This window comes from Notechis scutatus, chromosome 1 (genome assembly GCF_049901735.1).
Source record: "Notechis scutatus isolate UNSWTSFEM ecotype Mainland chromosome 1, rNotScu1.2, whole genome shotgun sequence".
Lineage (NCBI taxonomy): Eukaryota > Metazoa > Chordata > Lepidosauria > Squamata > Elapidae > Notechis > Notechis scutatus.
This window is the reverse complement of record NC_142009.1, coordinates 172,377,149-172,399,616: the sequence shown is the minus strand read 5'-3', so window position 1 is coordinate 172,399,616 and position 22,468 is coordinate 172,377,149. Positions and strand designations below refer to the sequence as shown.

The following is a 22,468-nucleotide window of genomic DNA, read 5'->3' as shown; positions in this document are numbered from 1 at the left end:
TTACAATCTTTTGTTTACCTTGCAATTCTGTAGAAGTCGAATAAGATGCTCAAAACAATTACTATTAAGGAAAATGGCTTGCAGAACAGGCCGATCTGTGCAGTCCAACATAGCAGTTATTGCATCTTAAAAAGAGAAAAACTAAAAATCAAAGAGGAAGGATCATATCTTAAATAATTACATAGCTTTAGTCTCCCTCCAAAGGAATAGAAATAATTTGCAAGCAAAAAAGAAAAGCAGGAAATACTTTTTTGCCATTAAAATTATGTTACAATTTAGAAAAAACTCTAATGGATCAGAAAGATGTATCTTCATCTCTTACATTGGACAATCAGATGGCTCAAAGAAGCCAAATTGGGACATAAAGGCAATAGCTAATTATGTAGGAGTAATATTTCATATGTAAGCATATGTATTTTTATAAAAGTAAGGAATGAATATACAATTCTTCCTACCACCAATATGGAATTGTACTTTTAAAACAGGTTTGTTTACTAACAAAACAATTAACAAAAATATATATATAGCTGATTCACAATAGCATGCAGCATCAAACCATCTGCCTTTAAAAAAAACATTGATCTATTTTTTGATTATTTAACAGAAGTAATATAATGTTAAACTGGTAACAGGGAAAGTCAACTTCAAACCTCAGAGGGCATGCCAACTGCAAGGGTATTAGGGTTAATGAAAGGAAATTGCAAAGAATTTTTTTCAGTTTCTGTATCTGCTGACATCTAATAGCCTTATAGATTTTGTAGCCTAGAAATGACAGTCCTACACTTGACCTTGGAGTTCATTGGATGATTCTGGACATGTCATTTTCTCTCATGTCAAATTACCTCACACACGCAGTGACATGTTGCACATTTTTTTACATTTCAAGGCCAGAAATCTAAACAACAATATGAATGATAGAAGCTTGCATATCTCTCCTTTGAGATCTCTAGAAAGTCAGTCAGAATAAACAAAAGAATCAGACTAATGCTTATTAGGGACAAGTCCAGAAGAAGTAGAAGGAAACTGTTAAGTACCCGGGGTTCTTTGTTAATGCTCTAAAAACAATAGATGTAATGCAATTTCTGGCCAATACAAACAGAAGAGAAGCCAGAAAATGTATCTGAAGGAACTTTCTACTGAACTTTCTTTATCCTGCAAATCATGCTAAGGAAAAGGAAATAGCCATCAACTGAAGCTGCCTTCTCAATATCACTGCTTTAAAGAAATGCGAGAATACAGTCCATTGGAATCCTAAAACCAGCCTGTCAAATAATTGGTAAATGCCTGTGGGGAATCTTTTTGCCTAGAGAATAGGTATTCAATTTGCCTCTTCTGAGTGAACTGGACAAAGAATACTTAGCTGATTACAATTCTTGCAATTTGGTTCTAATAAGCCACTCTTACTGTATATTTAGTCAGCACTTAAATTATTTAAATAGATAGAAATTGCACTCACTCCTCAGTCAGTTGAACCTCATGAAAGAGACACGCAGCATTGGCATGGAATGGTCAGTCAGCACTGTGGAATGCTAACATCTTTGAACACAACACATCACTTGGTTCCTCTCACTAGTGATGTTCTCTTAACAACCCAGGACCAATTTGTCTAGTGTGTCATTTAAAACTGGACCCTGGATTGATATTTCCTAATAAGCCAGAAATCATAAAGCAAGGACAAACCCTACTTTATAATTCTAGTTTTTAATTCCTGCCCAAACAACACAATTAAAAAAGCTTCTACTGTAATTAATTGTTCACCTAGTTTTTTTTAAAAAAAGAACTGTGCAGAGGTCTACATACCCTTGCAGTTGGCATGCCCTCTGAAAATCAGGGAAAATAATTTACTATCAAGAAGAACTATCATTTTATTGTAGCTATGGCCATTTCAGCTGCTTAATGTTGCTTGTGGCTCTAAATAAAATGGTCCTACTGACATGTGGTTCCAGCATCTCATCCTGCCTCCCTTTCTCCTCCCCAAAGGATCCTGTTACTCACTCAGCATTTGAATCTGCAGTGCAATGAACCTGCTTTCCCACTGACGGGACCTTGAGTTGGGCAAAGCCTCATGATCCGAGTTCAGCAGCTTGAAATAGTTCTCCAGTATGGTGCTGGTTTCCACTTGCCGCTGGTCTGAACTACTAGTGAGAAGAATGTGCACCACTTCCGTCAGGCACTTCAATGTCAACTCAGCCTTCCTGCTCACGTCATCTGGATCTCTGTTATCCCACATATCATAATCTGCCAGGACACGCATCAAGACTTCCATGGTGGCAGGAGAGATGGCTTGAAGAGCATTTCTCTAAAGTTAATAATAAAAGTTCTTCACTATCAAAATAATCAGGAACAATTCCTTTTTAAGAAGTATAAGCAGGCACATGAAACAAGTTTTAAATCATATAACTTGGACAAAAACAGCAAATTAATCCTGTGGTTGGATATCAAAGTACTTTTTCCTTTGATAGTGGAATCACATAAGAACTGATTGAAGATATGTTTTGTGTTTCACCCTAACCATCAAACAAACATGCTCAGATTGCCTAGAATTTCATGCCATCAAAATTTGGTGATAATTGCTGAGCAAAGGCAATGTTTTGCTACTTGTGTGTAGGAAATGAAGCAAAAGTTGCATAGTATGTTAACTGTTAAGAAAACACAATCACAAAAGAAAGAAAAAACTCACAAAAGATGCCCAAAATTCTTGTGTCTACCGAGTCATGTAGTACAATTGCTAACATTCTCTCTCTCTCTCTCTCTCTCTCTCTCTCTCTCTCACACACACACACACACACACACACAGAGGCACTAAGGGTCAGAAGAAAGCTTTTCTCATTAGACATCTTGGAAATTCAGACAGTTAAAGAAAATAAAACACACGATTGCCTAACAATATAAAGTCAGTTTCCTGTAAGGCCCAGACTCTCTCCCCTTCAGACAACAAGAATGAACTTTTGAAAACTGGGTATTTCAAAAGGAATTCTTTATTGAAAAGGAGATATCCAGGAGATGTTCAAAGCATATACCTCCAGGTCCAGGCATGCAGCTTAGATAGTTAGAACCCCTCCCCTTGGTCCGGTGTGGATTTTGTCAATACAAAGAAGCAACATGTTAGCCCCGCTCTTTTTTTTCTGGGAACGTATTCTTGTAGAAAAATTATTAACATAAAATTGCACATATCTTTACTTTAGTTCCAGTACATTATGCTCAGCAATATCAGGAAAAATAACACATTCTTTCTCTTTGAGCTAATGGCACTATTTTATTTACTTAAGATATTGTCTCAGCCTAACCATATTTTAGGACAAGCTATTTATAACATTTTCATTAATTATACATCTTTGCAACTGGATGAAATCAGATTACATAAGAAAAATGGAAAAGAGTCAGTTTGATTACTAGAACATCTTAAGCAACACTGCTTTAATGTTAAACTGAGTCCTGATGAGAAAAACAAGATTAAAAATTTTAAACAAAAGCATCTTTGAATTCTAGCATACATATAATATACATAATTTTTCTTACACTTCTTCAGAATAATTTCAGCTGCTATGTCATAAATTCAGGCAAGAGGAAACAAAAGTGTGGTGCTCAAGTATTGTATGACAGACTGATATAGACTCTCCTTTATTATTTTAAGCAATTAGCACATGGAATTTCAACTAGAGTTCAATCACAGTATGTTGGACAATTTTGTTCACCTTCATTGCTCAGCTCTGTTTCCATTGGAAAGGATCTTTCTCAAAATATTAAAGGAGCATGAGTCCATTTTACCTCTGAACTAAGGTTTGTCCCATAACTTAACAATTACACACTCCACCTTGTCATAACTAGGTTATTTCTACTCCAAATTCTTCACTTTGGGAAAGTGTTCATAACATACAAGCCACAAAGTGATGATGCAGTAAGTCCCATATCCCAATGATTAAGAAAAGGATGTTAACATTTTCTCACCTGCCCACCAGCCACAATAGCTCCAAAGAGATGTAACAGACAACATTTGAGGCTCTCTTTGAGATGCTCACTTTCTTGAAAACACTCTGAAAAGCAAAGAACAAATTCCTTGTGTATTTATTCACAAAAATCACTATCAGAAAAGGAATTACAGATTGCAGCCCTTCATCATATACTGCAGCCACAAATACAGGGGAATCCAATCCTCCCTAACTGGGCAAAGCAGGCACAACTGAAAAGCTAAGAGTTGAGCTTGGCCATTTCGTCCTGCAAGAGAGATTCCTGCTCATTCTACTGGCAGCTTACACAACATATCTTTTTAATCAAACAATAAAATGTACTTTGACTATACTAGGTAAGTTTGGAAAATAAGATTATGTTAAGTATTAAGAGTAGTTTGAATAGCTAATATTCAGATTAATCTTGTAAGATATTGGTCCACTTTTCTCAATGCTGAATGAAATATAAAAGTCACTTTTAACCATAGTTTAGTAAAATATAACGAAATCTTGTTTACCAAGCCACCATTATAAATTAGAGACACCTTTCTCCCCTAATTGAAGCTAAGACTATCTGGTTTTAAATTCACACTGAAAGGTGCAGTTAGTCTAGAACCAAAGCGAAAGACTCCAGATGCTTATTCAGATCCCTACTGAAAACGAAAGGGGACTCACATCAGTCTGGCAGAAAGACATAATCCAGGGGGAAGCAAAATGGTATCATTCAGATGCTTTGGATTCCCAACAGGCCCAGCCACCCTGCTCAATGGCCAGGGATTGTGGAAGTTGTGTCCAAAATTAGCAGGATTGTCAAAGTGATAAAACCATTCAAAGGGTTACACAGTTTTTAGATATTTAAATAAAATATGTTTAACATAATGAAATGTCTTAAGTAGCCATAGTTCCCCATATTATTTTTGGGAAGGCTAATGTTTTATGGGCAAACGCGATGTTGACTCAAATTGCCATAGAAAAAAAACCATTATAATGTATCTAAATTTAAGCCTTACCTCATAGAAGGCAATTAGAACTGACCTAAATAATTTTTGCTTAGTAATAAACATTAACCTGGAAATCATTGCCATAGCAATAGATTGACCCATAACCTAGCTCCTGCCAAAACTACCACATATTATTTTTTTGGAATTAGCATCCTAAGAAGTTTCCAGTAATGGCAGAAGCCTGCACTGTTAAAACTGTTAAAATCTTCAAGAGAGAGGTATAATCAAATGCAAAACAAGTTTTGAAACAAAAAGAGCATTCAAGAGCTTCATTGTACAAGTTAAACAGCATAGAGAGATCCACATTAATGCTGAAAGGGATTTTAACTCATAAATAATAAAAATAAAATTCTTTTTTTTTTGCCTTTTGTAAACTACATCCCAACTTCAGCAGTGGTTACAGGTTTTCTCCCCAGAAATGTATGGGTCTTACATTTCAGACTTGATTTCAAAAAAAGAAATATAGCATACTCAATTACTCTCAAAAAGTGCTGTTATTATTGTGCCAATAACTTGTAACAGTCATTTCTGCAACATTTTCCACAATGTTTAAAGGACTGCTACACTGGTTCTGAGTTTTAGATGATGAGTCTTCTTCACACTTCATGAAAAATCACTGTTCTTGGTAGCACCTATTTCAGATCTAAGCTGTTTTAATTTAAAAAAACAGCAATTAAGCCAGTTGCAAATCTGTGACTCATGACAGATCCATTAAGAGATACACGACATTAACGATTCATATGATGACAAGTTTCTGGGGCACCTCTTGTGACCTCTCAAAAAATGATACCACATACAGATGGATGGGTGCTGTGATGTATCCTAGGACCCCACCAAGAGTGGTGGAGGCTTGGGCAAAATACTTTCTATCGCATACATCCCATTGCTGTAGCATTGAAAATGCACCTTTGTTATCCAGAATGCATCTGGGTCAATAATATCTTTAAATTGCTTAATTACTTATCATTTTCAAATTACTGATCTAAGAGAATACTTGTAGCTCAGAGTTGAACAGCAGGGTCCCTTGGTGCTCTCAGAGCTAAACCAAACTCAGAGAACACCAGGACTCTGTACCTTCAAATGGAAAACTATGGAACAAATCTTATTTCTGAAAGATTCTCATTTTAAAACAATTCTGAATGGTAGGACAATATAATAAAGTACTCACGGTAAAAGAAAGGGACAAATTCCACTGTGAGTAAAGCTGGTTTGTATTTCTGTCTACTTTTTTCAACTGTGCTCAGAATACGCCTATAATATATTGAGAGAGAAAAAACATATTCATTTATAATAAAGCTTCAAAACAAATTTTAGTTATGGTATAACAAAACATAGGTTTATTAATAATACATTGATTTGTATAACATTTTTTTCACATGACATTCTTAAAATACCCCTTGGGTTGTTTTTATTTCTGCATCAAGCTAATAAACAAAAACTTTAAGGGTATCTGGCTTTAACAGTGCAACTTTTATAAATATATCATCTTATTCACATAAGGATTGATATGGTCTGAACAGAAAACACAGTATTCACAAAAACAATGGGCTTTACTGATCTCCTAGAAGTGATGGCTTCTTCCGGATGATAAAAAATTATTACCCAAACTCCTATAGCTGTGAACCCAGATCCAAAAGGAACCTTTTCCTATAGAATCTTCAGGATGTGAGCAATCAAACAAGGAAATTTTTAATTGATTTCTTTGCTTTGGTTTGTTACGATTTCATTAGTACTCCCTTCTGCCATTTTAAATGTTTTAAAAGAAACCAGAATTAAAACATTGTTTTAATTTATTGTTTAACATCCTGTCTTATTCAAAAATGGGTATCCATTATTTTCCAGTCCGAATATCTGAGTGCAGCATCAGATAGAAACTTGAGTATTTATGACATAATCTGTTCAAATTTAAAGAAAGATGAGGTCTATCTAATCTCATTAATAGCATAAACTGGGTGCAGCCTCTCATTCAGTCTCTCCTGTGGTGGATGATGATACAGAAGGTCCTGATATATCTGACTGGGAGGCTTATATGATATTCTGGTAGCATATCACAAGTGTAGGCAATTTGACGGGCAGGATTATATGAGGCCCCAATCCCCCTGTCTAATTAATGTATTTTCTATTTAGCACTAACATTTTATAGGATTATATATTTTGCATCTTTATTTTAAAGACGTTAAAATAACAAGAACAGAGTGTTAATATAATATTCTCACATACCCTGCAATTCTTTGCCTCCAGTTCCTATATGGATCATAAAGACTTTCACAAAAAGCCAGCGCGTGTCGCACAAACTCTTCTATAGATGTTTGATCTGCCACTTCTTTCTCTTTTGTTTTAGTCTTTAGCTAAAGAAGTAATAAACAAGTTTTTCATCAACACTTTTAGAAGTGTTTTACAAACATTTTTAATGGCTTGAATTAAAAACATTCTGTACATCTTCAGTTTGCTACCTATGTATAAAAGTATCCACGTTGCTTGTTCAGCAATCCTAACTCTAACAAACCACAAATTATATGTGAACCAATCCATGGCATATGATCACTATGAACATATAAGAATGAAGAGGTTTTAATCCTACTTGTTTTGTTTTAGCTATAACACAATCAGACAAATGTTTTGATTCTAAGGGCTGCATTAGTCATGACCTGGTGGAGCACAACCAAAAGGAGGATAAAGACACATTTAGGCAACCTCCCCCTCACTGAGTTCCCTGCCAGCCAGCCAGTCACTTGATTCACAGGCTGCTGAGATGTATGTGATTGCAAAAGTCTTTCTCAGCATTACAACTCCAAGAGCTCACCAACTCCAAGAGCTCACCAATTAACTAACTGGTATATCAAAGAATAAGAACAGCATCTGTGGCAGATTATAAACAATTTTTCAAGTTGTATACAGTCCTCACTCAATCTGCTGACTAAATAATCATTATTATTTAATAGATTCATATTCCACCTTTTTCCCTCATGAAGCTCTAACAATAATTAATCTAACAAATTATAAATAAAATACACAAATTGCATAATGACATCTCAATCACTCCCTGACATGACTCTCAACAAAAATAAAAAATGAAGTGCTTAAATAATGCTTTTGTGCTTAGTTTAGAATAATAAACATACTTCTTCTCTTTTCCCTTTCCAAAATTGCAACCTTGAAGGTAGTGAAAAAGGAAAGCACAAAACTAGAACAAAGAGGAAACATAGCAATGATTGTAGGAACACATATCCTGTCTATATCTAAATATACATCATTGCAGACTTCAGTTTTAATACTTGGTTTCCAAGTGAACAGACTATTCTGAGGATAAACTTTAGCCTCAGTTTGCTCCCACTGCTTAACCCCATTAGAGTTCTAACAAAGATTGTGATCATCCTTCTGGCCATTGCATATTCATTTACCTGTTGAATGTAGAGTGTGGTCATTGTAATCACATGGTTAATATAGGAACAAGTCCCAATCTCTTCCACATTATCTAAATTTCTGAAACAGAATGAAACATGTAAGAGGTGAAGCAACTGTATGATAGCAGAGGACTGATGGAGAAGAATAACTACAGAGATTTCCAAAATTATTCTTACACAAATGTTTAAATATCCCAAAATGCCAAGTATGAGATGCTACATGTTTTAAAATCCCACCTTTCTTTGTAATATAGTCTCAAAATAATTCAGAGTAGTAAAGTATTTAGATCTGGACAATGACATTATGTAAGCTTAGACTTGATATAGTAAATGTGTTAATATCAGAATGACCAGTTATATTTTAAATAGCTGAAGCCACATATTATGCTAATTATAATATGGTTACTTCTGGCTTAGAATGATATCTCATCTTACTTTGAAAGCAACATGGCTTAACATGAGTTAACATGAATTGGTTCCAATTATGCCTTCTTCAACAACCCACAAATAAATCAAATCATGACTGAACATGATTTTTTTTAAAGTATGTTGATTGGACACAGCCAGCTCTCATCAACTTGGGCAGTTCACAATATAAAAAACAATGAATATACAAACCAGATAAAAGCACAGCAATTTTGATAATGTGAATTCAGTTACCATAGGTATAGCCAATGTTGTAACTTCCAGACTAATTTGATGCTATTACTTCCAAGCAATAAAAAGAGATAGAGGGGATTAAAAAAAAATGGGAAGAATACAGAAAGAGAGGAGCACTTGAGCAGGTATACTCGGAAATCAGTAAGCAAAAAAATCAAAAGAAGAGTAATGGAAATAGGATATAACAGAGTTCCCTTTCTTGACACTCCCTGTATTTTGAAAAAACAATTAGGTGAAAAAAGATACCGGCAAAGAATGATGAAGAACTTGACTAGGAGCAGTGTCAGTGCTTGCTGTGGCTCTTCCAACCCTTCTGATAATTTCTGGACACAGTGCAGCAGCTGGAGCCTCAAAACCTGGAGAATGTTATCAGGAAGCAGAGATATTCCAGGGGGAATGTCATCCACCCTAAAATAAAGCCAGTTAATATGAGAGCAAAAAGCAACAGTCATTGACATAATTGTAGTTTTGTACCTTCTTAGCTATGACACTATTTTCTCCAGGTACAATATGCTTGCATGACAAGCTCTCTCAAGAGATTTTAAAAAGTTGGGGTCCAGAACATGACCATAGTGGCAACCTCCTCATCGAGCAACAGCTTTCTCCCTGAAGGGAGGCCAACTCCCACCCTTCTATGCTTTACAAGAAAAGCTAAAACCAAAGCTAAACCAAATTAAAGCATAGAACCCAAGTCGGACCACATTCAAAGTAAAGACTTGATTGACCCCCCACACACACACACACACCCTTAGAATTAGTCTGAGACCGAAGAACTATGAATTCAGGCTGGCATTCACAATGGTATGTTTTTAAACTTTATAATCCAGATTTGGAAACCCAATCAAAGAGAAAAACAGAGAATTTGTATGACATAGCAGAGGATAGAGGGAGCATTTTTTATAGGAATTCCAGTTTTTTCTTCATAGCAGGTGCTTGATTTTTTTAACAATATTGTAGATATTTATTTTAATATTCCTTGGAAAAAAGTTCCAGTTTCTCAATGTTAAACCACCTATTCCTAACAGTGGTATACTTAAAAATAATAATGATAATAATACTCAAACTTAAGCACATTTGATGACTGAAAATACATTGAGGATTGCAGAAACAGAAAATAATTACAGAAATTATTCCACTATTGCATAAGTTATATTATTCGTCAAGATTTTTCTCAATGTTTTCCCCCATTCACTCCAGACCTACATGTAATTCAGAGCAATAAAGTATAACACTAGATTCCTCGTGATTAGCTAACCTCTAAACAAAGAGCTTGCTGTGAATTACTGCATTTCTATGATTGTTTTATATGAAATCAGATTCTGAAACTGAGATAAACGTCTCTATTATGAGTCACCTTAATAGTTGGCACACCTACTGTTTAACACAGTAATTAGAAAAAAGAACTTGACATATTCTTATTTACTTCCCAATAGAAAAACTCTCCGCTGCAGTAAGATTTGCACCAGATAGGAAGGTTTTTACCTTTTCAGATATAAATAAAACAACATGACAAAGGAACTTTGGAACATAGAAACTGATTGTAATATAGAGTGCTTGGCTTTTTCTCAATGATTTTGATCTATAAACATTCCTTACAAGTCTGCACCTTCCCAGTGAATAATATAACACAACCTTGTTTTTTGAGTTGCCTTGAGAAAAAATTGGGCAAGAAAAAATATTAGGAGAATGTCTACAAGACAGGGTCAATTGGTTTCATTCTATGCTTCTCAAATATAACGATCAAGAACAAGCTCACAAAATCCTAGAACTACAAGGGAACTGTTGAGTCACTTAGTCCTGCCCCTTCCTAGGACAGTGTCAAAACTCAAAATATTTTTGATGGGCAGCTGTCTAGCCCCTACTAAAACATGTCCACTGAACAGAAGTTCATAATGTCCTTTCATAGCTAGCTCCTCTGTTGAATCACTCTTACTATTAGAAAGTTTCTTCAACTGGAATCTTCTGTAATTTAAGATTGTTCCACATCCTGCATTCCAGGATGAAAAGGATCTTCTCTGTTACATTCTTTCAATTGCTTAACAAGTGCTGTAATATCCTCCCAATCATCTTTTCTCAAGCATCAGTTCCTTCTGTACCTCCTTGTTCTTCCTTGCACTTGTTTCAGTTTCTTTAAATATTAAAGTGTGGTGCTTTGGAACTTTACTTCTACTGATGAAGCCTAAAATTGCCTTTACCCAATCCATTCACACAGCTGACCCATTATCAACTTGTGGTCAACTATAATTTCTTGATCCTTCATACATATTACCCAAGTCAAGTAACCATCATCCTATACCTACGGAACTGATTTATTTGATAATTATCCATTTGCCTTTATAAAAAAATTGCACCTGTTATACACAAAAAAGAGATTATCAGGCACCCAGTATTATTTTAAAAAATACACAATAGTTTTTTTAGCAATCCACGCCTTCCATTTCAAATCTATTTTTAAATTCAGTATTTTACCACTGTTATAAAAATTCATGAACAATATGGGGTAATATATTCAAAATATGTCATTCTCAGTATAACTGAATATTGAAATGGTAGCGCCTATAACTGAAAAATACATCCCATAAAATATGTTTAATATTTTGTTATGCTGATAACTAAAAACACTATTAATTAAGAAATGATAAAACAATGCAAGCTTAATTGAAAAGATATCAATCATACAGTAAGCATCCAAACTGATTTGTAGGTCTTCAAAATTACTATTGTTTTAAGAATATGTTAAAATTAATATTGTGGTACAACTGAAGAATTCTGTGGCCAGGAGACTGTAAGTAACAATCCACCATGCTCTGTTCAGTCCAATTTCTAAAGTTGATTCAAAGAATTTACCCTCTTTTGATTGTACTGATAGAAGAGTTCCCTCAGCAAAATGTTACTAATCTTCATTCTATGTTCAGTATCCTGTTTTCAATTGAGTCAATCTGAGTCCAACTTGAGTCAAACAATGAACATCCATCCATGATTATCAGGCTATGATTCTACACCTGATATTCAGTGATGCAAACTGGTAATTTTAGAGTTAAGACTTCATGGTCTCAGACACTCCCTGTGTAGCTGGACTACTGTTGTGCTGCATTTGAGGACATTCCTGATCACACTACTGGGGACCAGACTTCTGTCCAATCTGCCATACAATTCCATGTCTTAACTAATGAGTAAACTCCACTAGAGACCACAGGGACTGACCTTTGAACAAGCACACAAGAATTCATTTTGCTAAGAGAATGCATTATCTTAGACTAAGTACATTCAAAAAGCACATTCCAAGGTCATTTCCTGGTTTAGAGCAAATAAAAACGTTTACTTGACTCTATAATTTAACAGCTTAAAGCCCATTCTTGAAAAATGTAAACTAGGACAAGAAGTACCAGTGTGGAACAAAGGAAGAATATCCTAATGTAAAATAAAGTTGATTAATACCAAAACTTTACCTAGGGGCACTGCTAATTTTGATCATTTTGCTGACAGTTGACCTATAAGGTATGAGATGAAACAGACTGGAACTTTTGTGTGTCAGGTTCCAAGTATACCTTGGAGGAGAACAACAGCTTAGGTCTTCAGGCTATGTGATGTTTGTGCATGCATCAGGGTCAACATAAAGGGGGCCATGAGCTGTCATTCATATATTCAAACCTGATAATAGTACATTAATGCACATGTGCAATCCCTTCCCAACAAAATTTGGCCACCAACCAAAAGCCTTGCTCTCCTGCAGGTTTTCTGCATAGAAAAATCAGCAGCTAAGATTTAAATTTTGGCCGCATTGTTCCATTTACTGCTGCTTCACATTTTAGATTTGCATGTGTGCATGAGTGTCCATGGAGGGAGGAGTCAAAATCTCCAAGATAATGTGTTCATAGTCATGGTAAATATACTACCCCTTTTGTACATATGGCAACGTGATTTAAGAGTTGATCATCAGATGTGTTCTTCACTCTGATTTGTGCTTTCATTACAGTATGTTTGCATACTATAATTAATAAAAGTATTATCATGAATATTTTATATCTATTTAGCCATATTATATATTAGATCAATAAGATCTATTTCAACATACCTAGTGGGCAGTTTTTCAAAGTCCACATCCAGAAACTGTTCATAACTAGAAACAAAATTGTCCAACCAGAGCTTCAAGTAGTCTGGATCTTTCTGTGAAGAAAAATAGGCTGGTTTAACACATTGATTTTTTTTTACTCCCAGAAATATCTGAACATGTTTTTTTAATCAAGTTTTTTTTATTTCAATCTACACATACACAACTATACATTAACAGTTGGCATCAATATATCATACATTTTAATATAGGCAAACTTAATAATACCAATCATATCTCTTAATACACATATTCATATTAAATAATAATCCTTCATTGCTTATTTTCAATACTCTATCCTAATGCCAAACACCATATCAGTTAAACATACCTAGTAATTTCATTATTCAATTTCCTCTCCAATTTTGTTTTGTTTTTTTAAATAAAAAATTCTCATTTGCCAAGCAGTATGGTTCCAGGTTTCATATCTCAATACAAATATGACCATAGTTACCTATTCATTTTATTTGTTCAATTTCATATCACATCTTTATTAGTATTAAATATTAAACTTATCTTATCCAATTCCAATTCATGTTATAAATTATTTCATTTTTCTTAGGATATTCTCATATCTTATTTTACAATGTTATCTAAAATTCTCATCTTATTTCTATGTTCACTTCCCATATTATCTTTTTCTGTCACACTAGCAATTTTATCAATCCTTTTTTTATTCATTCAAAATTGTCCCCTCTGGTTAATAATTTGAGCTAACCACCTTCATTCTACCTAAATACCAGTCTCCCTATTTACTATATAACACAAATATATATATTTTTGTCAGATTCCGCATTACATTTTCTCAATCACCTTATAAATCATCAATACATTACAAAAGTATTAATCTAATCAATTAATTATAGCAACTGATATTAATCTTTTCATAATGGTTTCCATTTCATCATTTTTTTCCTTTTCTTATACATTGCTATTCATCAATTAATATATAATATTCTTATTATAAATTCCCAATTCCATATTTATTTCATTAAGTTCCATGTCTAATGTAGCAATAATGGTTTAATAGAAAAAGAGAAAGAGAAACTAAAAAAAACCCCATATCAGTTACATACTTATCTATTTTCAGTACTTATTCTTATATATCACAACATATTACCTTGCGAAATCTCCTTCCCTATCCTTTTTTTCTCTCACTCTTTTAACAATGTAATCTCTTTTCATCCTTGTTTGCTTCCTGTTTCTCTTTATTTTCTGGTCCTTTCTCTTAATTCCCTTTTCCCCCATTCTTATTCCCCTCCATTTCTCATTCCAATTGTTAAGTTTTTCTCCCTCCCTCTTTCAATTTTTCTTTTCTACTTTCCTTTTCTGCTTTTTCCCTCTCCTTTTTTTCATTTTCTGAACCATTCTCCCTTTTATTACCACATTTTTTTTATTTTAATTCCTTTTCCCCCGCTTAAATAATTGTTGTTCCCTTTGTTCTTCAAAGCTGGCTTCTTCGTCAAACTCCTCCCCCTCTGCTTTACTTTGTTTTTCTACAAGCTCAGTCACCATTTCTAATTTCTGTAATACGTAATTGGACATTTCAAGTTTAATTTTCATCATTTCCCTTATATCTTGCAAGTCCAATCTTATTTCAACAAATAATTCCTCCATTATATCTTCTCCTTTTTTACTTTTCTTTTCTCTTCCTTAATAGACGTATTCCTCTTCCTTAATAGATGTATTCAATCCCAAAGTCCAGCATATTATTTCAGCCAGTGTCTTTTAAGTTTATTTTCAACAATCAATGTCCTTAAGTCTTTGTTCCAGGTCTTCTAGTTGGCCATTTCCCAACTGTTTCCCACAGTCACCAGATGGTTCTGTCAATATTTTCACATATCTTCCCCTTTGTACAGGGGTGGGATTCAAATTTCTTAACCGGTTCTATGGGCATGGCCTAATTCGTGGGTGTGGCTTGGTGGTCACGTGACTGGCTGGGCGTGGCTTGTATGTAAATATTGTGAATATTGTAAATATTGAATTTTTTTTATAAAAAAAGAGCAACTTTTACCCAAAATCAGGCAAAGCAGGCAGATTGAGTTGCTCACATAATCACAGATTCACTTAGAGATCTATCTATCTGCAATCTGCTACCTGAGTCTACACTGAAAAATAGAAGCTTCAGTCCTAAGGAGGGTTCAGCTCTGCTTTCCTTCAGTCCTAAGGAAGGTTCAGCTCTGCTTTCAATGATTTCCTGCTTTCTAGCTAATCTAAATGTCCTGGCACAGCAGAACAACTGATGGTCAGGGTGAAAAAAAGGAAAAATAGCAGTTTGATGGTGTGCATGTCAGGTAAGGAGTGAGTGGGTGGGGAGGGGAGGGGCCAGCCAGTGGCAAATTTGCCGGTTCTCTGAACTGGGCAGAATCATAACAACTGGTTCTATAGAACTGGTCTGACCAGGTAGAATCCCACCCCTGCTTTTGTAATATTCTAATGCTACTTTCCAGGGTTTTTATTTTATTATAAAGGAGTTTCTTTTACTTTCTTTTAAGTTCCAAAGTCCAATTTCTTAAAAAGACCAAGCACTTTTTTAAAAAGTCACTGAAATTTTTCCTGTACCATCAGGTGGCACTCTTGGGTCTTTTCCACAATCTACTCTTTCCTTAACTTTAACTTTCTTTGTTAAATATAGTACTTTTATTAAGTTCGCTAATTTCAATCATTAGCTATTATTTCTTTTCTTTCAACACACTCAATTTCAGCATTTAGTTATGCCCTTTAAGTGCTAATAATCCAATAATTGTCCAGTTTAATTTCTAAGCCTTTGTTGTGTTCAAATATTTTCCTTTATATTTTCTCCTCCAAGTTAATCCAATACAATAATTCAAGCCAATTTTTTAAAATCCAATTTCCTTCTCACTTTCTCTGGTTGCCGCTCCTACATACTTTCCTCCAAAATAGTCCTTTATTTTTTAATACTGGGGTACCTCAAAATCCATGTATTTTGCCTGGTTCACACTCCACTTGCTGCTTCTTCACTCCAGCACAGCCTTAATTTCCCGGACTGTTCTTCGTCTTTGTGGTGGCCATTTTGGGATCACCGCTACAGTTTGCCCTTGGGAGGGGTTTTTCCTGTCAGGGAGGGGAATTGCGGCTCCCCTCAACCCTCCAGGCAATTCTCTCCTTCTTCACCACCCCTCCAGGGTGGCTCTGGTCTCAATCGGGATCCTCCAGCAAGTGAGCTTGGGGCGAAACTGAGCACAATTGCTGATTCTGCTCCGACTCCAATGATGAACAAACCAGAACTCAGAAATATTTGAACATGTTTTTGTACCTTGTTTGCCCCGATATATTCCTTCTGTACTTCTGACATGACTAACTTAGATGTTTCTCATTTAATCATCAATTCAGATAGTATATGTCAGTGATGGCGAAGCTATGGCACACATGCCGCCATTTGTGCTGGCATGTGAGCTGCAGGCAAACTTACCTCACTGTGCATGCGCACGCCTCCCAACTGATTTTTGGCCTGTTTGAGGCCTTTTTCGGTCTTCCAGAGGTTTGAGGAAAGCTTCTGCAGCCTTTGCAGGCCAAAAAATAGGCCTGTTTCATCACTTCCTGTATTTCCGGAAATACCAGAAGTGATGAAACTGGCCCATTTTTTGGCCTGCAAAGGCTGCAGAGGCTTTCCTCAAGCCTCTGAGAGGCTGAAAAAGGCCTCAAATGGGCCAAAAATCAGTGGGGAGGTAATCAGTGCAGGTAAGGGGGCGGCGGGGGGAATTGTGCGCCCATGTGCAGGGGGTGGGGGGGCACGCGCATTGCCTTCTGGGAGCTGACATGCGGGCATGCAACAGGAGCCCAAAAAAGTTAGCCACCACTGGTATATATTAATGAACTCATGAATTCAGCTCAACTTAAAAGAAACTTTACGTTTTACCCAACTGAATGGAAAAGAAGCTATTTACTAAATTGAGAAAAACCTGGTCCAACCAATAATTTAAACAAGAAATGAAGAGTAAAGAGAAAGGCACAGTATCAGTGGTAGGATGTGTACATTAAAAAGACACAGATTTTCTACCTATCACTTAAAGCAGCTTTCAGAAAACTCACTGGAAAAGATTTAGATATCAGAGAGCTACAGCCAGCAACATACTGAGTTAGATGGATCAATGATTTGATTCACTGGTTTGCTTCATAAAACAAATCCAGCAACAATGTGCTGTGTTTCAATCTGACTTTATATGTTATACAAACTTAGCTTCTGCAGTCTGCACTAAATCATTGAAGAGTGAAGAGTGAACTGTTGTTTGCTTAATAAATTATGATTAAACTTTGTAGTGTAAAATCTAAATGAAACAAGTGTAGTTAACCACAGGTTTAAGATATCCTTCAATATTGGATCATGCTTATCAAGGCATTTACACAACTAGTTTATAAAAAAATTACAGCACATTCTCAAGCCATTGGTTTCCTTCTCTACCATAATTTTCTGCGTATTATTGTAATTTATGGGATAAGCAGTTCACGAAAATCAATATAGATTTTGCAATTTCAACGGATATATCAATATCAGATATATTTTGTAAACACAAGCAAATTTGTCTTTTCTAGAGAGCTTCTGAGAGTCACTTGCAATAAAATCCTTCTTCTGCACACCTTGGCACCAGTAACTAAACATCCTGAAATGTAAATTAGGAAAAAAACATTCCTTAAATATGGTAACACGTGATTTTTTTCCCCTGTTGGGGGATTTAGCTATGGTAAAAAAAAGTGGACACAATCTTTCCCAAAATCAGGAACATGAGAAGTCATTAAAGCTTCATTCCAAGGCAAAAATATATCTTGAAAAATCAGACTAGTAGGGTGGGTGACTCAGTTCCAGAATAAATAGGCGTCCATCACTAGTGATATTTTTAAAACATTTCTGTCCTTTCCAGATGACAAGTCAGTATATACCCCAACGTGGCAATGTTTGTTAAAATATGCCAACTCAGAAAGCCAGAAACTTGCTTACATTACAATGTCCTCTCACAAGAAAAGCCAACGGTGCAAGTGATTAAGCTCCTGTCTTGTTTTTCTATACGTTTTCTTGGTTTTGACATCACAAACCTCTTGCTTATATATATATCGCTTTTGATTATATATCGCTTCATAGTGCTTTGCAGCACTCTCTAAGCAATTTACAGAGTCAGCATATTGCCCCCCAAAATCTGGGTCCATCCAGATTGTTGGGGGCAATTTTACCATCCTCAGGATAGAATCAACCTAGAAATCAGGGACTGTGAGTTCTAGTCTTGCCTTAAGCACAATGCTTGAGTCAGTCACTTTCTCTAAGCCTTAGAAAACAGACAATGGCAAACCAATTCTTAAAAACCTTGCCAAGAAAACTGCAGGGACTTGTCCAAGGAGCTCCAAGAATTGGACACAACTGAACAGAAGGAAAAAAAGTAGGCAAGACAGTTTTTTTCATTGTTCTATTCTCTATTGAAAGGCAATGAATAAGTGCTGTTTTTGCAGCAATCTACTTATTTCTAATTTACCAGAAGGCAGGGAATAATATGCATCACTACTACCGGGTTTTTTTTTCATTCAGGCAGAACACACCCACATCTATTTATATAGTGCCATCTGTTTACAAGGGCACTTTATAAAACGCAAAATGATAGATACCCCAAGAAATTTACAAAATGCAAGTATTCATCATTAAATCTTCTGGTTAACATTATCAACAAATTAATGCTGAAGAAGCAAGAAGTCATAGGGCATGACAAGTAGAAATGTTTGGTTAATTTTGAGCAAATTTAACAAGATGAAAGCTAAAAGACCTTGTTTCGGTAAAACAGAAACAAACAAAAAAACCAGAAACAAACTAGACTGAACACGTTTAAAAAAAATCAATCATTTCAAAATATTTAAGATAATGAAGCTTATAGCTCATGAAAATCCCAAATCCACAATCTCAGAAAATTAGAATATTACATGCAATCAATAAAACAAGGATTGTAACATAGAATAATATCGGACCTCTGAATAGCATGCATATGTACTCAGTACTTCGTTTGGGCCCTTTTTGCAGCAATTAATGCCTCAATGCGGCATGGAATGGAAACTATTAGCCTGTGGCACTGCTAAGGTGTTATGGAAGACCAGGATGCTTCAATAGCGGCCTTTAGCTCTTCTGCATTGTTCAGTCTCATGTCTCTCATCTTTCTCTTGGCAATGCCCCATAGATTCTCTGTGGGTTCAGGTCCGACGAATTTGCTGGCTAATCAAGCACAGTAATCCCACGGTCAGTGAACCAGATTTTGGTGCTTTTGGCAGTGTGGGCAGGTGCCAAGTCCTGCTGGAAAATGAAGTCAGCATCCCCATAAAGCTCATCTGCGGAAGGAAGCATGAAGTGCTCCAAAATCTCCTGGTAGACAGCTGTGTTGACCCTGGACTTAATGAAGCACAGTGGACCAACACCAGCAGATGACATGGCTCCCCAAATCAACACAGACTGTGGAGACTTCACACTGGACTTCAAGCATCTTGCCGTGTGTGCCTCTCCATTCTTCCTCCAGACTCTGGGTCCTTGGTTTCCAAATGAGATGCAAAACTTGCTCTCATCAGAAAAGAGGACTTTGGACCACTGAGCAACAGACCAGGTCTGTTTTTCTTTAGCTCAGGTAAGACGCTTCTGAAGTTGTTTGTTGTTCAGGAGTGGCTTGACAAGAGGAATATGACATTTGAAGCCCATGTCCAGGATCAGTCTGTGTGTGGTGGCTCTTGATGCACTGACTCCAGCCTCAGTCCACTCCTTGTGAAAATCCCCAACACTTTTGGATGGCTTTTTCCTGACAATGCTCTCCAGGCTGTGGTCATCCCTGCTGCTTGTGCACCTTTTTCTTCCACACTTTTCCCTTCCACATAACTTTCTATTAATGTGCTTTGATACAGCACTTTGGGAACATCCAACTTATTTTGCAATTACCTTTTGAGGCTTTCCCTCTTATGGAGGGTGTCAATGATGGTTTTCTGCACAACTGTCAGGTCAGCAGTCTTTCCCATGATTGTGATTCCTACTGAACCAGACTGAGAGACCATTTAAAGGCTCAGGAACCCTTTGCAGGTGTTCTAGCTTAATTAGCTGATTAGAGTGGGACACTTTGAGCGTAGAATATTGAACCTTTTCACAATATTCTAATTTTCTGAGATTGTGGATTGGTTTTCATGAGCTGTAAGCTATAATCATCACAATTATGACAAATCACCGCTTGAACTATCTTGCTTTGCATATAATGAGTCTATCTCATATATTAGGTTCACCTTTTAAGTTGCATTACTGAAATAAATGAACTTTTGCACGATATTCTAATTTTCTGAGTTTCACCTGTATGCCATGCTAACCAGGATTTTTGAGATTTTTTTCAAATCTCAAAGTTGTCCTCATGACTCTCTCTTCTCCCCTCTACTAGAAATACAAATTCCTGCCGACACCTTAAAAAACTGGTCCCTGTCTTCAATTTGGATGATCTTGTGAAATCTACCAGTTAAAGCAGTTCATCTCCCTTGCCATACCACAGAAGGATGAAGAAGACCACCAATTACTTTAACTGGCTTTTATACCTATATTCAGGGGTGGGATGCTACCAGTTTGCCCCAGTTCTATAGAACCAGTAGCTCTGAAGAGCAGCAGACACAGAACCAGTTCACTGCAATGACCTTTTGCTCGTCTGTTTGGCCCACCCGCCTGGCCGGGCTCTTGGCTGTCCTTTATTTCCTGCTTTTTCAACCTCAGCTTCTTTGCACAGCACAGCTGAGGTTGAAAAAGCAGGAAAGAAGAGGATTTTCAAACGCTGCGCACTTACGCGCAGCGCTTGTCAGCTGTCTGCGCAGCATTTTGCAAATGCTGGCTGACAAACTATACTCAACGAGTAGTCCTTAATGGGTCTAAGTCTACACGGAGGGAAGTAAGCAGTGGGGTGCCACAAGGTTCCGCCTTAGGCCCAGTACTCTTCAATATCTTCATTAACGACAGATGAGGGAATAGAAGGGGAACTTACCAAATTTGCAGATGATACTAAGCTGGCAGGAATAGCTAACACCTAAGAAGATAGGCTCAAGTTCCAGATGGATCTTGACAGACTAGAACACTGGGCCGTATCTAACAAAATGAAATTCAATGTAGAGAAAAGTAAAGTCCTACATTTAGGCAAGAAAAAACAAAAGTACACATATAGACTGGGTGAAACCAGGCTCAATAGCAGTAACTGTGAGAGGGATCTTGGAGTCTTAGTGGACAACCAGCTAAATATGAGCCAGCAGTGTGCAGCAGCAGCCAAAAAAGCTAATGCAATCCTAAATTGTATTAACAGAGGGATACAGTCAAGATCAAGGGAAGTACTAATACCACTCTATAAAGCCTTAGTAAGACCACACCTAGAGTACTACATCCAGTTTTGTTCACCACATTGTAAAAAAGATGTAGAAAAAGTAAAGAGAAGAGCAACCAGGATGATTAGGGGACTGGAGGCTAAAACATACAATGAATGGTTGCAGGAACTGGGCTTGGCTAGTCTGGTGAAGAGAAGGACCAGGGGAGACATAGCAGCAGTCTTCCTATATTTGAGGGGCTGCCACAGAAGGGGTCAAGCTATTTTCTAAAGCACCTGTTAGGAATATAAGTCACCTAACAGGTATTTGGGTTAGAAATATATAAACCAGGATAGACATTTTAAAACTGTATTTTTAAGAAAATGCAAAACTGTAAATAGGTGTAGTTTCTCAAACGGCCATAAGATGGAGCCAGAAACCTGGTTTGTTTTAGTCTTAGTCTCAGAAGAGTGTGTCTGAGGGAGTATCTCTGTTTCCTTCTGTTGGAAAGTATTGCCGTTCCTCCATTTTTCCTAATTGACTGATATTACTGGATTTGATGTAAGTCTGATACTGAATTGTTTTTGACACTGGACTTTGATATTTGGATTATCCCTGGATGAAAACTGACTGATTTAACCTGTGAATGACTTTGGACTGCTTATTTTGGACTTTGCTTAACGTTTCTGGAAGTAAAAACCTAAATTTACTGTACAGTGTATCTATGTACTGTGTGTGTATTATTCAAACACTACTCTCTATATGTCTCCCTGTATGCGCTCATTCTCCTAAAGGGAAATTACCTCAACAGCACCTGTAGGCCAGACAAGGAATAATGGATGGAAACTGAACAAAGAGAGATTTAACCTGGAAATAAGGAGAAACTTTCTGACAGTGAGAACAATCAACCAATGGAACAGTTTGCCCTTGGAAGTTGTGGGAGCGTCATCACTTGAGACTTTCAAGAAGAGATTGGACTGCCATTTGTCAGAAATGGTGTAGGGTCTCCCGCTTGGGCAGGGGGTTGGACTAGATGACCTACAAGGT

General features: G+C 36.4%; 1 protein-coding gene and 1 long non-coding RNA gene across 9 annotated transcripts in view; one reads left to right on the top strand and one right to left on the bottom strand.

Moving 5' to 3' along the window:
• The window catches only part of LOC148133098 (uncharacterized), a 704,593-nt gene that overhangs the window by 112,693 nt on the left and 569,432 nt on the right, over window positions 1-22,468 (top strand). The window lies entirely within an intron of this gene.
• NBEAL1 (neurobeachin like 1) overlaps window positions 1-22,468 on the bottom strand; it is a 146,837-nt gene that overhangs the window by 109,015 nt on the left and 15,354 nt on the right. For 7 of the 8 annotated variants that reach the window (XM_087949723.1, XM_087949755.1, XM_087949760.1 and 4 more), the window contains 8 exons: window positions 13,088-13,179; window positions 9,259-9,420; window positions 8,350-8,431; window positions 7,169-7,296; window positions 6,117-6,199; window positions 3,949-4,034; window positions 1,996-2,299; window positions 19-125 (listed from right to left, as the gene is read on the bottom strand). In XM_087949723.1, coding sequence (XP_087805849.1) covers window positions 19-125; window positions 1,996-2,299; window positions 3,949-4,034; window positions 6,117-6,199; window positions 7,169-7,296; window positions 8,350-8,431; window positions 9,259-9,420; window positions 13,088-13,179 — 1,044 coding nt within the window. The remainder of the gene's footprint in view (window positions 1-18; window positions 126-1,995; window positions 2,300-3,948; window positions 4,035-6,116; window positions 6,200-7,168; window positions 7,297-8,349; window positions 8,432-9,258; window positions 9,421-13,087; window positions 13,180-22,468) is intronic. The other variant, XM_087949772.1, reaches the window with a different exon arrangement.